At 36.4% G+C, this 17,039-nt stretch overlaps 1 protein-coding gene across 1 annotated transcript in view; it reads left to right on the forward strand.

Moving 5' to 3' along the window:
- Positions 1-17,039, forward strand: part of DNAH14 (dynein axonemal heavy chain 14) — a gene marked incomplete at its 5' end in the record, with an annotated part of 230,846 nt that overhangs the window by 73,249 nt on the left and 140,558 nt on the right. The window contains 4 exons of the mRNA XM_084254058.1: positions 2,058-2,145; positions 3,472-3,725; positions 12,814-13,045; positions 13,630-13,683. Coding sequence (XP_084110184.1) covers positions 2,058-2,145; positions 3,472-3,725; positions 12,814-13,045; positions 13,630-13,683 — 628 coding nt within the window. The remainder of the gene's footprint in view (positions 1-2,057; positions 2,146-3,471; positions 3,726-12,813; positions 13,046-13,629; positions 13,684-17,039) is intronic.

Raw genomic sequence — 17,039 nt, forward strand, 5'->3', positions numbered from 1 at the left:
CCTCTTCTCCTGTGAGCAACAGCTTACCTGCAGAGATACAGTGGACTCACTGGTTGTGCTGGACCCAGACTCTGATTAGCTCATCTTTTAGTGCATGGAGAGAACCTTTTCCATTTCTCCTGGATTTTGAAAACTACTTGTGATACTTCACTGCTCTTCTAGTTCCTGGGCTCTTTGAAAAAGTCCATTTCTTATGGGAAAATGCCAGGGTCATCCTCCATTGTTTCCTTCTTTCCCCTCTCTCTGCTTCCATGGCTTCCTTTCCTTCTTTTCTGTAGTGTTTTAGGATGTACAGAGTTGTTTCACACTCTACTCTGCTTCTCTTTCCAGCCCTAAGCATTTACCTTAGGGGATTCCCACCAAACACATCTCCAAATTTTCGTTCTGAATGGCTGCCCAGTATGGGAACCGGGTTTTTGGGAGCAGTGAAGGAACGCTAGTCTCCCTATTTAGGGAGCTCTTCCTTAATTTATTCCAAATATTTGATCCACTCTTTCCAGATAGACTATAAATAATCAGAATAAAAATTTCCCAAACCTCGGAGAAAAAAAATAAAGAAAATATAATGTCCTTATATATTTATATAAATATACGGAAAAAAAACAAGTATTGCTTTGAACTATAATGAAGTTGTTATTAACATTTCTTTTCAATGGCAGTGATAAATAAGAAAATGGTAATAATAATAAATACTACTTGCTATTTAGCAAAAGTAAAAAGAATCAATGTTTTACATTCATTTTAAATATTCTGATTGTAAAAGATTCATTTTAAGTATTCAAACCACAAGTTCAAATTGTGGTTTGGATCCCTGTGCTTTCACTGCTATGACTCAAGCCTTGTGTATATAATTACACTATGATTTACTGGGGGAAGTCCATATTATAATGATGTAAGTATGTGATTTAATAGGCACTAATGGGGTGGGGGGAAGGTTATGAACCACTAAGGCGAGATCCAAGAGGCCAGCATGCAAGCAGGGCAGTATTCATGTTTAGAGCTTCTGGTCCTTCATCAGCAAGGGTTGTTCCTCTGGGCAAAGCCTCTGGTGGCTTTCGCCAAAACCTTGAGAAGGCATTAGACACTCTCAGAGGCATGGAGTCCAAGAATCTTGATTGGCTTAACTCCTGTATTTATACTGCTTTCAGAGGTATGGCATTTACTGTTTAATTTGGGGGCATGGACTCAGCATAGTTAGACTTTTATCTTTCTTTCCCTCAAATGTCTGTTTATCAATGTCCTCTGAACAAATGGTCACTTTCATTTTAAATTACAAAGTCACTCCATTTCAGTTATACCCATTTATTTTCTTTTTTCTTTCTTTTCGCCAACCCTAACCCTGACCCTAACCCTAAGTTATACCCATTTCTTGATCATTATAATATCAATACATATATCACAAATTAATTCTAGATAAATTTAACATTGGTAAGTTTAAAAAGAAGTTATTGAAGTATTAAAATTAATTTGGTGTTGAGAATTTCTAAAACAAGTCATCAGTGATAAAATATAAAGCAAAATATTGATCAGTTTCACTATATAGACTCTTAAAGTGTCTGTATAGAATTAAAAAAACTCCTAGAATATCAAAACACATTCTGTTGACCTGCATTAACTTTAGTTTTTAAAAAATGATATTTTAATGCCTATTTTCTCCATTATATTTAATTTTTAAAGCTAAATGCTGAAATTTGCTATTAAATTCTGATTTTATTCTAGTATTTAAAAATGTAGTAGAAATTATTTTAAATCCTGATTTTGTCATTGCAAGAATTAACAATTCAAAGTTAGTATGTGTCCTCTCCTAATTTAAATTAGCTTTATCATCCTGGAAACTCCATGATCTCATAGGAAAAGTGCACATGATGTTAAAGAAGAATTTAAGGAATATGTATTATGCATGAATTAAGGCTCTAGGAACTCTCTTTGGTCCTATATAAATACCTAATTAAGCACAAAATAATTAGATCTAAAAGGACAATTCTATGATCTTACCATGCTCAGTGATTCAATGACCATAGGCAATGATTAGATATAAATAATTTTTTTATTTATAGATTTATAAATCAAGGGATTGAAGACTGGAACAACCAAAATTTTTCTTTATTTGTGACATCACATATAGGCCAAGTGGTGCTTACTGTGGTAAGTTAATGCTTTGATATCAAGTATTTAATTTGTGGCTACCCTGATAAAAAACCATTTAGGAACAAATCCCTTTGAAGTTACTGCTATGTGTAACTTACTTTGAAATACATAAAAAAAAATAAGATGGACAGATGGATAGATAAAGGAAATATAACAAAAATTTAATTGTCAAATATAGACTGTGGGTATATGGGTATTCATTTCATAATTCCTTCAACTTTTCCATAGTTTAAAATTTTTCCATAACAGATTTACTGAATGAAAATAATCACTATTTTTCTAGGGATGTCAGTATATTGCTTTATAGTCACTTTCTATTACTATCATTATAAAATTATTACAAACTTAGTTGTTTAAAACAACACAGACTTATTATCTTACAGTTTAGTAGCTTAGAAGTTCAACACAGGTCTCACTGGGCTAAAATCAAGATGTCAGCAGGACTTCATTCCTTTCTGGAGACTTCTAGAGGCCATTGATGTTAACTTGTGGCCCTCTCATCTTCAAAGCTAACAATGTTGCATCTCTCTGCCCATTATTTGTAGTCATATAGAAGTCAAATAGTTCCTCTGGGAAAAAAGAAATCTCACTACTATACATATGACTTTTATGCTAATTATTCCCATATTCACTTTTTTACAGGTCTGCTCACATGTTCCTTAGGCACTTCAAATTCAGTATATCATAAGATGTATTCATTATGCTCTATCACCTATAACACACTTTTTCTTTCACTATGTTTGATCTTGGTGACTGGAATCACATTTCACCCAATTACAGGCCAGAAATCTATAAGCCTCCTAACCTCTCCCCCTCCATTAACTTTCAGGTCAATCTGACATTAATCAAGTAACCATCTTAAAATCATTCTATTATGTATGGGAAGAGCGATTTTCAAAAGATGAATCAAGTAACAGAAGTTATATAAAATTTCCGGAAACTGTTACAGAAAATATTCCAGGCATAATACTCTGGATTCAACTGAGGAAATAGTACTAATTTCACTATAAAGTCTTTTATCATTTTTACTGTCCCCAGGTTATGATTTAGGTTAGTGATGATTAAGAATACAGGATTTACAGAATATAAACATTGGTAATAAATGTATTCTCACTAATTAATGAATAAGATTCCCAAAGCATTAATCAAAATTCAATCTATAATGGAAATACATACAATATGTGAACATACAATATGTAAGTTTCTCTTCTACACACACACACACACCCATGCACATGTGCACACATAAAATCTATGCTTCATTAAAATGTTTAAATTTATAAACATTGTTTCAACTATCATATTTATATCTGACTTTTTCAGAGCCAGATCATGTTTTTTAGTGATTGTATCAAAAGTTTTTTCAATTCTCATTCAAGAGAAGAGTTGGAAAATGTCCATGCTGGAGTGCTATGTCGTCTAGATGAGATAGCAGCGCTGGTAGTCTTGCAATCTAGTAACTCTCGGACAAAAGCTGTACTAGGGGCATTGCTCACCCTTTATGTTTACTGCAGAGATATAGTGAAAAATCTACTACTTAAAAATATCTTGAATGTGGAGGATTTTGAGTGGACGAGGTAGGTAGATCTAAATTATAACTATATAAAATAACTTGTTATATTCCCATCTCTAGGAAAATTCCCTACCTTAATTTTTGTCAAGTATAAATTAATATTCTGTGATTTAGAGTTTAAAACAAACTGTGCCAATTTGAGTATCATTCCTTGCTCTCTCCTTTCTCTTTTATGCTTTTCTTTATTTTAATTTCTTTCTGCTTGAAGAAAACAAAAAGAATTGACTGCACCCTTTTTATACTTGCATTTTTCCTTTTCCACTCAACTGGAGGGGACTTTTCAATGGTTAGAGAGAGAAGTTCTACTTCAAGCTGCTTCTTTTCCCTGTGTGCTATGAATTCTGGAACAGACTAAGCTGGAAAACTAACCAGAGAACATTTCTAGGCAATTCCTCTTAACCAAGTCAATTAGTATATATTCAGACACTTGTATTATTTCAAATACAAATATGAAAGTATAGAAAAACAGAGTCACTAATTTTAGAGAGATCAGCCATAAGATTCCTACAATAAAAATGAAGTTTTAAACTTTTGAATTAAGGTCTTCTAAAGTTTCCTTTGTTCATAGAAAACAACAACAACACTGTCTTGTCTTTGATTCTTAAAAGTTAAATTTTGAGGGCCTCCCCTGGTGGTGCAGTGGTTGAGTGCTGGGCTGTGAGGCTGCCCACAGCCTCTGCAGTGCCGGTTCGTTCCCCCACCACCGACAAGGGTCCCACAAAAAAAAAAAAAGTTAAATTTTGAGAAATTTTACATTACATGAATTTCCTTAACTAGGGTTATAATTTCCTTAAAACTCTAGGGAAAATGAAACAGAATGAGGCTGATGTATTTGACAGATACTAATGTTGAGTATGTTTTATCCAAAAACTTTATATTTAATGTATATTGACATGTTAATTTTACTGTAAAAACATAACAATAAGGAAATGAAAAACAATAAGGAAGTGAAAAACCAATCTCACACCTATGAGAAAGACCCATATCAAGAAGACCAGAAATAACCAGTGTTAGTGAGGGTAAAGAGAAAAGGGAACCTTCATGCACTCTTGGTGGGAATGTAGATTGTTTCAGCTATATGGAAAATAGCATGGAGGTTTCACAAAATGTTAAAAATTGATCTAACGTGATTTAGCATATGTTTAGCACTTCTAGGTGTGCATCATGAAGAATATAAAAAGAATAATTAGAAAGGATATATGCACTCCCATGTGCAGTATGGCACTATTTACAATAGCCAAGTTATGGAAACAACCCAATGTCCAAGGACAGATGAGTGTATTAAAAAGATTCAGTATACACACACACATACACACACACAATGGAATACTACCTAGCTATAAAAAAGATGAAATCAGTCCTGACATTTGCAACAACATGAATGGAAATGGAAGGGATAAGGCTAAACTAAATAAGCCAGAAGGAAAGACAAATGCTAGATGGTTTTACTTATATGTGTACTCTAGAGAATTAAAACACTGGCCAGACAAAACCAAACTAAAACTCTAGAAATCTGAGAGTGCATTTGAAGCTGCCAGAGAGGAAGGGGGATGGTGTAGAGCAAAGGAGGAATAGGACCAGATGGACTATAGTTGAGGTCTATGAATGCCTTACGGTGGGGTGCAGTGTGCCTCACTCTTACTGAAGAGGTATGAATTTATAATTCTAAATCATATACAGTGTTGTAAACCAGTGCTACCTGAAAACTAACTACCTAACTAACTAAATCAAGTCAATTACTTAGCAAGAACACCTGCAGTTAATGCAATAGCCCCTGAAGTTTTTAAATCTTAGAATATTTAAGTTTTTGTTTGTTTATTAAAAGTACTTGCTGAATAATATCTATAAAATAAAATACCAATTAATATTTTACTCAATATCAGATGACAATTCCATCATTCCTTTCATTTGATTTTAGAGTTTGTATTTCTGTTCTTTTTTTTTTTATTTTTATATTCCCTATACAATTGCAACCCCCTGATTTTGACTCCAATCCCTCCTATACTTGGCCACCCCCCTAAAGTGTGTCTCTGGTTCATAGTTGTTTGTGGATTTTGAATTTTTTCTTTCTTATAGTTACTCTTTTTCCTGGTCCCTTATTTAAGTTTTCTAGATTCCTGCTATGAGTGAGACCATCCGGTATTTTTCTTTTTCTTTCTGGCTTATTTCGCTGAGCATGATCCCTTCCAGCGCCATCCATGTTGCTGCAAATTGTATGTGTTTATCTTTTTTGAATGCTGAGTAATATTCCATTGTGTATATGTATCACATCTTCTTGATCCAGTCATCTGTTTTTGGGCATTTGGGTTGTTTCCAAAGCTTAGCTATTGTAAATTGTGCTGCTATAAACATAGGGGTGCAGGTGCTCTTTGGAATTGATGTTTCTGTGTCCTTTGGGTAAATACCTAGGAGTGGAATTGCTGGATCATGTGGAAGCTCCATCTTTAGCAGGCTGAGAAATCTCCACACAAGTTTCCATAGTGGTTGGACCAGTTTGCACTCCCACCAGCAGTGCAGGAGAGTTCCTTTCTCTCCACATACTCACCAACATTTGTTGTTACTAGTTTTTTCAATATGTGCCAATCTCACTGGTGTGAGATGGTATCTCACTGTAGTTTTGATTTGCATTTCCCTGATTGCATTTCCCTGATTCCCTGTGACGCTGAACATTTTTTCATATGCCTGTTGGCCATTTGTATTTCCTCTTCGGAGAAGTTTCTTTTTAGCTCTTCTGCCCATTTTTTGACTGGATTATTTTCTTTGTTTTTGTTGAGTCTTATCAGCTCTTTGTAGATTTTGGTGATCAGTCCTTTATTGTTAGTACTGGGTGCAAAAATGTTCTCCCAGTCGGTGGGGTTTCTCTTTGTTTTTGTTATTGTCTCTTTTGCTGTGCAGAAGCTCTTTAATTTGATGTAGTCCCAGCTGTTTATCTTTGCCTTCACTATCACTGCTTTGGTGATGCACCTGTAAAGATGTCTTTGAGGTGCATGTCATGTAGTGTTTCGCCTATATTTCCTTCTATATATTTTATGGTTTGAGGTCTTACGTCTAGCTCTTTAATCCATTTTGAGTTGGTTTTTGTGCATGGTGTGAGGTAGTAGTCAAGCTTCATTCTTTTGCATGTAGTGACCCAGTTTTCCCAGCACCATTTATTGAATAAACTTTCTTAGCTCCGGTGAATATTCTTTGCTCCTTTGTCAAAAAATATTAGTTGACCATAGATCTGTGGGTTTATTTCTGGGTTTTCTTTTAAGTTCCATTGGTCCATGTGTCTGTTCTGGGTCTATACCATGCAGTTTTGATTATTATGGCTTTGTAGTATAGTTTGAAATCTGGGAGAGTGATGCCTCCATTCCCTTCTTTTTTTTTATCAGGAGGGTTTTGGATAGTCGGGGTTTTTGGTGGCTCCCTATGAATTTCATCAATATTTTTTCTATTTCTTTGAAGAATGACATTGAAATTTTAATTGGAATAGCACTGAATCTGTAGATTGCTTTTGGTAGGATGGCCATTTTGATGTTAATTCTTCAGATCGATGAGCAGGGGATGTCTTTCCATTTCTTTGTGTCTACTTCTATTTCTTTTAAGAGTGTTTTATAGTTTTCTTTGTATAGGTCCTTTACTCTTTTGTTAGGTTTATTCCCAAGTATTTGATTTTTTTTTTCAATTATAAAAGGATTGGTTTTCTTGATTGCTTCTTCTTCAGATTTATTGTTTGTGTAGAGGAAGGCTACCGATTTTTGTGCATTGATTTTGTATCCTGCCACTTTACTGATTGATTAGTTAAATTAGTTTTTCTGTGGAGTTTTTTGAGTTTCTCTATGTATATTATCATATCATCCGCAAATAGTGATAGTTTGACTTCTTCCTTGCCTATTTGGATTCCTTGTATGTCTTTCTCTTGTCTTATTGCTCTGGCTAGGATTTCCAGTATTATGTTGAAAAGCAGTGGTGAGAGTGGACAACCTTGTCTTGTTCCAGATCTTAATGGGAATGCTTTCAGCTTTTCACATTGCAATGATATTGGCTGTGGGCTTGTCATAGATGGCCTTTATGATGTTGAGGTATGTTCCTTGTATCCCGAGAATTTCAAGGGCCTTTATCATGAATGGGTGTTTTACTTTGTCGAATGCTTTCTCAGCATCTATGAATATTATCATATGTTTTTTTTATTTCTTTTTGTTGATGTGTTGGGTTACATTGATTTTCGGATGTTGAACCATCCTTTGTCCCTGGAATAAATCCTACTTGGTCGTGGGGAATTATCTTATAGATGCATTGTTGGATTCTGTTTGCAAGGATTTTGTTGAGGGTTTATGCATCAGTGTTCATTAGGGAGATTGGCCTGTAATTTTCTTTTTTTGTGCCGTCTTTGTTGGGTTTTGGTATTAGTGTATTGTTGGTTTTGTAGAACGTATTTGGTAGTATTCCTTCTTTTTCAATTTTTTGAAAGAGTTCGTGTAGGACAGGCACTAATTCACTGCTGAACGTTTGGTAGAATTCATTTGTGAAGCCGTCTGGGCCTGGGCTTTTGTTTTTGGGGAGTGCTTTGATTACTGCTTCAATTTTGCTGCTTGTAATTGGTCTGTTTACTTGTTCTATTTCTTCTTTGTCCAGCTTTGGATGATTATATCATTCTAGGAATTTGTCCCTCTCTTCTAGATTGTTAAATTTGTTTGCACATGAGTGTTCATGGTAATCTCCTATAATTCTTTTGATTTCTACTGAGTCCATTGTGATTTCTCCTCTTTCATTTATAATCCTATTTACACATGTTTTCTCCCGTTTTTTCTTTTTGTGCCTTGCTAGAGGTTTGTCTACTTTGTTTATTTTTTCAGAGAATCAACTTTGGTTTCATTGATCTTTTGGATTGTTTTTTAAATTTCTAATTCATTTATTTCTGCTTTGATTTTTATTATTTCCTTTCTTCTACTGGCTTTAGGGTTTTTTTTTGCTGTTCTTTTTCTAGTTCTTTGAGATGTGAGATTAGGTTGTTTCTTTGAGTTCTTTCTTGTTTGTTGATGTGAGCCTGTAGTGCTATATATTTTCCTCCTATCACTGCTTTTGCTGCATCCCATACATTCTGGAAAGTGGTGTCCTCCTTATCATTCAACTCAAAGTATTTTTAAATTTCTTCTTTGATCTCCTCATTAGTCCAGTGTTCTTCCAGTAGTGTGTATTTCAATCTCCATGAGGTGGGAAGGTTCCTTGTTTTCTTTTCATGATTTATTTCTAGCTTGATGCCTTCATGATTGGAGAAGATAGTTGGAATGATTTTGATTTTCATGTATCTGTTGATGTTTGTCTTGTGGCCCAGTATGTGATCGATTCTGGAGAATGATCCATGCGCTCTTGAGAAAAATGTGTGCTCAGAATTTTTTTGGGCGCAGTGTCCTATAATGTCTGTTAAGTCCATGAGTTCTATGTCTTTATTTAGGGCTCTAGTGTCTTTGTTTATTTTTTGTCTCATTGATCTGTCCATTGGTGAGAGTGGGGTGTTGAAGTCCCCACTATATATGTATTTTCTTTAATATCTGTTTTCAGAGCTGATAATAATTGTCTAATATATTTTGGTGCCCCTTCATTTGGTGAGTATATGTTGATGAGTGTTATATCTTCCTGATGTATTGTCCCCTTGATCATAATGTAGTGTCCATCAATGTCTCTTTTTACTTTTTTTCAATTTGAAGTCTATTTCATCTGATATAAGTATGGCTGTCCCTTCCTTCTTCTTTGGTCCATTTGCTTGTAGGATTGTTTTCCACCTTTTTGCTTTCAGTCTGTGTTTATACTTTGTGGTTAAATGTGTTTCCCGGAGACAGCAGAAGGTTGGATTTTGTTTTTTAATCCAGCCTGCTACTCTGTGTCTTTTTACTGATGAGTTTAATCCATTTACATTTAGAGTTAATATTGATATGTTGGCATCTGTGTTTGCCATTTTGTTTGTCTTTTTTGTGATTTTATTCCTTGCTTTATTCTGTTCTTCTTCATTCTTCTGTTGGTTTTGGTTTAGGACTTCTTGTAGAATTTTTTGGAGTGGGGATTTCATTGTAATGAATTTCTGGAGTTTCTGTTTGTCTGAGAAGGTCCATATTTTTTCTTCAAAGAGGAAGGAGAGCTTTGCAGGGTAAAGTATTCTTGGTTGGCATTTGCTGTCTTGAAGTTTGCTGAATATGTTACTCCATTTTCTTCTTGCCCGTAATGTTTCTTTGGAGAAGTCAGAAGTTAACCTGATTGGTTTTCCCTTATAAGTTATCTGTTTCTTCTCCCTTGCCAGTTTCATTATTTTTTCCTTGTCTTGGACTCTTGCAAGCTTTAGTATTAGGTGTTTTGCCTTAGTTTTCTTTTCATTATGGTATTGGGAGGTCTTCTTTTTGTGCCCAAGATCATCAGAGATCGGTGAGCTTAGCCTCCAAGAATCCAAAGACAGCTGATGCAAATGCAAAAGGGAGTTTATTACGGGCTCGAGTCCGGGCTCACGGCACCTACCAACACAGTGGCAGATAGCGAGAGCCCCGAACAGAGGAAGCAGGGGTCTATTACAGGGTCATGAGCAGCGAGAATTTTGAAAGAAGCTGGCAATTACTCATTGGCTACTACAAAGGCATTTTGGCGTGCACGGTTACAGTTTCAAACTGATTAGACAGTTAGAGATGCTGTCCCATTTATGGATAGGACTGCCCTCATTGGTGGCTGGGGTGGTCTGCTTTTTCATCACCAAGTGGAGTGACGGTTGTGACTATTGAAACTATCTCCGGAATGCGGCTGTACAAGTACTAACATATCACGGTGGAGGATATACAAAATGGCGAAAACTTAGCTAAGCTTGGTTCCACACTTCTCACTTACTGTATATATTTATCTCCTTTATCATGCTTGGGAAGTTTTCTTCATTTATCTCCCTAATAATTTCTCAATTCCTTTGTCTCTATCCTCACCTTCTGGAATGCCTATTACTCTTACATTTTCTCTCTTCATGAAGTCTGATAATTGTGTAGAGTCTCCTATACTGCTTCATTTGCACTTCTCTCTCCTTTTCTCTTTTGGCTCTTTTTATTTCTGTATCTTCAATAGTTCTGATCAATGGACCTTTTCTGATCAATGGACAATTTCATTGATCTTGTTTTCATTGCTTTTCCCAGAGTTCTTTATCTCTTCTCATAATCTTTTAATCTCCTGAGTTTCTTTTCTTTCCTTTCTTAAGGTCTCAATTTCAGACTTTAGTTCAGTGATTTTTTGTCTCAACTCATTTTTTGCCTTTTCGTTTTCTTTCTGCTTTTTAATCAGGATTATTATTTCTTCTCTATCTGATAGGCCAAGAAGTTCTTCCATGTCATCGTTGAGCTCTGGTGACTGTGTTTCTTTTTGTGGTGTGTCCTCCTGCTGGCTTGCTTGGTTATTTATATTTGTTTTCTCCCTGTTGTTTGCTTTCTAATTAGTTTTATGAGTTGGGGCATTGTGCCACTGGTGTTGGCGGGCAGCTCTTTGGAGTGTTCCTTTAGCGGTGTTGGAAACTGTTTACCAGACTGAGACCAGCACTGGTAGGCCAAAACTCCACAAGAGTGTTGATGCTGTGTTGCTGGGCTCTTTCTCTTACAGTTCCCTCCCTCTGTATTTTACTCAGTTCCAACAGGGAATCAGCTACTTGGTGATTTAGTTCTGGTCATGAGGTGGTGGCAGAGACCCGTACTTGCTGACCTGTGCTTTTTCCCAGTGGTTAGCTGAGTGATGGATGGGGGGCGCAGGGGAGCACCTCAACACAGGGGCTCTTATTCAAGCCAGGTGCTGTGTCTGCCCTGTGTTCACCAGGTGTTATGCCCACAGCTTTATGGATCCCACGCCCTGAAGTCTGCATTCTAGTCTCAGCCAGGGCTATCAGATCCAAAATGCTGGCTGTCACCCTGTTCAGTGCCCACTTCTATGGCCCATCCCACGCCCTGGATCCTGTGCCTAGCTATCAGTTCCAGGATGGGGGTCTTGCTCCATGCCTTATTTCTCTCCTTACCCCCTGTCTGTGTGACCCACCCTCTCTCAGTGCCTGAGGGGGTTTTTGTGATCCCTGGTTTCCAACTATAGGGTGTTGGTGACATTTTCTGGTCACTAGGTGGCACCAGAGATCTTTCCTAGTGTCCTTCGGGAACTGTTTTTAAGCCCGTGGGTCCAGGGAAAGTGGAGTGGTAGTGGTGTGCAGAGCCTCAATGGTGTGGGGGTGTTGTGTCTGCCTTGTGCCCCACCGTCGTGGGTATACCTTCCCCGAATTTTGTGCCCAGGGTCTCAGTTCCCAAAGCCCTCAGGTCCAGGACGCGGGCTGTAGCCCAGTTCAGTGTCCGCAGAAATGGTGCATTTTGCACCCAGCTCCTGTGTCTGGGCACCTGGTTTCTGATTACTCAGTGAGGGACATTCACCTCATAGAAGGCCCCAGAGTGTCTCCCCACAAGCCTAGGTCGCAGGCGAGGGGACCTGGGCAGTTCTGATCTGCATATGCTTTTCAAGCATGCCGCTTTTCCACATAAGCTTATGGGCTGGTCATGGGCTATTTGTAGGTCTCTTGGGAGTTTTTATTTTTCTCCAATGGTGCCAGGAGCCGTTGCTCACCTCCATGGGGAATCCTACATGTTTCTCTACAGTTCCAGTTCACAGGGTGTGTTGGCTGAAATAGTTCCTTTCCATTCACAGTCCTGCTTGATGCATAGTTTGTTCTTATTGGTTGTTTTAGTTTTTTTTTTTCCCCTCCTTTCTGTTGGTTGGAGAGTGCCACTTTGTGGGTGGGGTTGGGTAGCAGGGTTCTGAGCTTTTCTCCCTTCTAGTCCTCTTTTATGGCAACTTTCTTTTTTGGGCAGTTTGCCAGAGTCACCCGTTTATCGTCCGTGTCCCAGTTCTCTCAGGGACCTGCCGCTTTTCCTCCCTATTAACTTTTTTTTTAATAGGAGATCTTACTTGCAGCATTTCCTTGCTGCCATGTTGATGATGTCTCTCAGATTTCTGTTCTTTCAATCAAAATTCCATTTCAATTTTTATTATGTTTCTACTTTTGAAAAAGACTAAAAATAATTTTGCCCATATAATATGAACATTTAAAATATTGTTTTCAGACATTTGCAATATAAATGGAATGAAAAACAAAAGTTGTGCCACATAAGTCAAGGAGGCGCCATATTTACTTATGGCTATGAGTACTTGGGTTGTACCTCAAGACTGGTCATCACACCTCTCACTGACAGATGCTGGCTAACTCTCACAGGAGCACTGTACTTGAATCTAGGAGGCTACCTTGCTGGTCCAACTGATATAGGAAAAACAGAGAGTGTTAAAGATCTAGCAAAAGTAAGTGGCTTCTATATCCAACATAGAAAACCTCTTTCTTTAATGTTATCTTTACCATACTACTGTTATTAAGATGTTCGTAACATTTAACAAACACACTAACACATTGATTCATACAATTAATTAATTTTTGGATGTCTGTTGTGTAGTGGGACTTGGCATCTCAGTAAGCGAGTGGATCCTTTGTATTTTCTTGGAATACCACTGTACTAACCAACTGACATATGAATGGCACCATTGGTCTCCTTCCCTACTCTTCTTGAAGGGGTAATTCATTTATTTTTAGACATATACACAGACTTTTGCCTAGTCTTTGTGATTAATAGCATGTGCGGGGCTGTTCAAGTTTGTGTGTGTATGTGTCTATTTGTGGGGAAATGAGAGAGTGAGAACTGAACTATAACAGTATATGTATATTTATACTATGTTGACTTGTGAATTTCTTAATTTGGTACCTAATTCACCTTTAAATCGCAAAAATTTTTTTCAAAAGAATATAAAGACATTTTACTGCTCTGAAAGTTTTAACATTAATATTATGTGCTATAATTCAAAAATATTAAAATATTATTTTTGTTTCCCAGGCTTTAGGCAAATATTGTGTGATCTTCAATTGTTTTGAGAATTTGGATTATAAGGTAAAACTTAATTACATACACTTAGGAAAAATAATGTGCACATAGAAGAAATAATTTGTGGAGGACTGAGATAAAAAATATCTTGGACAGACATTTAGTATTAATAGAAGTATAATGCTATTCTTTTAAACTATGGAAATTTAAACTTTAATTAAAACCTTTAAAACATTATGCATTATGCTTTTAGTAAACTAAACTACTTTTTTTATTTACTCTTTTGATTTATTTGTTTTTTTAATTTTATTTTTATATTCCACATACAATTGCAACCCCCTTATTTTGACCCCAAATCCTCCTTTCCCGGCCCTCCACCCTCAATAGTGTGTCTCTGGTTTAAATTGTTTGTTGATTTTGATTTTTTCTTTCTTAAAGAAATAAGAATAACTATAAAGTTATTCTTTTTCCTGGTCCATTATTTAGGTTTTCTAGATTCCTGTTATGAGTGAGACCATCCAGTATTTTTCTTTTTCTTTCTGTCTTATTTCGCTGAGCATGATCCCTTCCAGCTCCATCCATGTTGCTGCAAATTGCATGTGTTTATCTTTTTTGAATGCTAAGTAATATTCCATTGTGTATATGTACCACATCTTCTTGATCCAGTCATCTGTTTTTGGGCATTGGGGTTGTTTCCAAAAATTAGCTATTGTAAATTGTGCTGCTATAAACATAGGGGTGCAGGTGCTCTTTGGAATTGATCTTTCTGTGTCCTTTGGGTAAATACCTAGGAGTGGAATAGCTGAATCATATGTGAGCTCTATCTTCAGTCGATTGAGGAATCTCCACACAGCTCTCCACAGTGGTTGGACCAGTTTGCACTCCCACCAGCAGTCCAGGAGAGTTCCTTTCTCTCCACACACTCGCCAACATTTGTTGTTGCTAGTTTTTTAAATATATGCCACTCTCACTGGTATAAGATGGTATCTCATTGTAGTTTTGATTTGCATTTCCCTGATTGCAAGTGATGTTGAACATTTTTTCATATGCCTGTTGGCCATTTGCATTTCCTCTTTGGAGAAGTATCTTTTTAGCTCTTCTGCCCATTTTTTGACTGGATTATTTTCTTTGTTTTTGTTGAGTCTCATCAGCTCTTTGTAGATTTTGGTGATCAGTCCTTTATTGTTAGTGTTGGGTGCAAAAGTGTTCTCCCACTCGGTGGGGTTTCTCTTTGTTTTTGTTATTGTCTCTTTTGCTGTGCAGAAGCTCTTTAATTTGATGTAGTCCCAGCTGTTTATCTTTGCCTCCACTATCACTGCTTTGGGTGATGTGTCTTTAAAGATGTCTTTGAGGTGCATGTCATGTGGTGTTTCGCCTATATTTCCTTCTATATGTTTTATGGTTTCAGGTCTTATGTCTAGTTCTTTAATCCATTTTGAGTTGGTTTTTGTGCATGATGTGAGATAGTAGTCAAGCTTCATTCTTTTGCATGTAGTGACCCAGTTTTCCCAGCACCATTTACTGAACAGACTTTCTTTGCTCCAGTGCATGTTCTTTGCTCCTTTGTCAAAGATTAGTTGACCATAAAGCTGTGGGTTTATTTCTGGGTTTTCTTTTAAGTTCCATTGGTCCATGTGTCTGTTCTGGGTCTATACCATGCAGTTTTGATTATTATGGCTTTGTAGTATAGTTTGAAATCTGGGAGAGTGATGCCTTCTATTTTTTTCAGAGGGTTTTGGCTACTCAGGGATTTTGGTGGCTCCATATGAATTTCATCAATATTTTTTCTATTTCTTTGAAGAATGACATTGAAATTTTAATTGGAATAGCACTGAATCTGTAGATTGCTTTTGGTAGGATGGCCATTTTGATAATGTTAATTCTTCAGATCGATGAGCAGGGGATGTCTTTCCATTTCTTTGTGTCTACTTCTATTTCTTTTAAGAGTGTTTTATAGTTTTCTTTGTATAGGTCCTTTACTCTTTTGTTAGGTTTATTCCCAAGTATTTGATTTTTTTTGTTTCAATAATAAAAGGAATGGTTTTCTTGATTTCTTCTTCTTCAGATTTATTGTTTGTGTAGAGGAAGGCTACCGATTTTTGTGCATTGATTTTGTATCCTGCCACTTTACTAAACTGATTGATTAGTTAAATTAGTTTTTCTGTGGAGTTTTTTGAGGTTCTCTATGTATATTATCATATCATCCACAAATAGTGATAGTTTGACTTCTTCCTTGCCTATTTGGATTCCTTGTATGTCTTTCTCTTGTCTTATTGCTCTGGCTAGGATTTCCAGTACTATGTTGAAAAGCAGTGGTGAGAGTGGACAACTTTGTCTTGTTCCAGATCTTAATGGGAATGCTTTCAGCTTTTTGCATTGGCAATGATATTGGCTGTGGGCTTGTCATAGATGGCCTTTATGATGTTGAGGTATGTTCCTTGTATCCCGAGAATTTCAAGGGCCTTTATCATGAATGGGTGTTTTACTTTGTCGAATGCTTTCTCAGCATCTATGAATATTATCATATGGTTTTTATATTTCTTTTTGTTGATGTGTTGGGTTACATTGATTTTCGGATGTTGAACCATCCTTTGTCCCTGGAATAAATCCTACTTGGTCGTGGGGAATTATCTTATAGATGCATTGTTGGATTCTGTTTGCAAGGATTTTGTTGAGGGTTTATGCATCAGTGTTCATTAGGGAGATTGGCCTGTAATTTTCTTTTTTTTGTGCCGTCTTTGTTGGGTTTTGGTATTAGTGTATTGTTGGTTTTGTAGAACGTATTTGGTAGTATTCCTTCTTTTTCAATTTTTTGAAAGAGTTCGTGTAGGACAGGCACTAATTCACTGCTGAACGTTTGGTAGAATTCATTTGTGAAGCCGTCTGGGCCTGGGCTTTTGTTTTTGGGGAGTGCTTTGATTACTGCTTCAATTTTGCTGCTTGTAATTGGTCTGTTTACTTGTTCTATTTCTTCTTTGTCCAGCTTTGGATGATTATATCATTCTAGGAATTTGTCCCTCTCTTCTAGATTGTTAAATTTGTTTGCACATGAGTGTTCATGGTAATCTCCTATAATTCTTTTGATTTCTACTGAGTCCATTGTGATTTCTCCTCTTTCATTTATAATCCTATTTACACATGTTTTCTCCCGTTTTTTCTTTTTGTGCCTTGCTAGAGGTTTGTCTATTTTGTTTATTTTTTCAAAGAATCAACTTTGGTTTCATTGATCTTTTGGATTGTTTTTTAAATTTCTAATTCATTTATTTCTGCTTTGATTTTTATTATTTCCTTTCTTCTACTGGCTTTAGGGTTTTTTTGCTGTTCTTTTTCTAGTTCTTTGAGATGTGAGATTAGGTTGTTTCTTTGAGTTCTTTCTTGTTTGTTGATGTGAGCCTGTAGTGCTATATATTTTCCTCCTATCA

Source organism: Talpa europaea, assembly GCF_964194135.1.
Source record: "Talpa europaea genome assembly, chromosome: 14".
Taxonomy (NCBI): domain Eukaryota; kingdom Metazoa; phylum Chordata; class Mammalia; order Eulipotyphla; family Talpidae; genus Talpa; species Talpa europaea.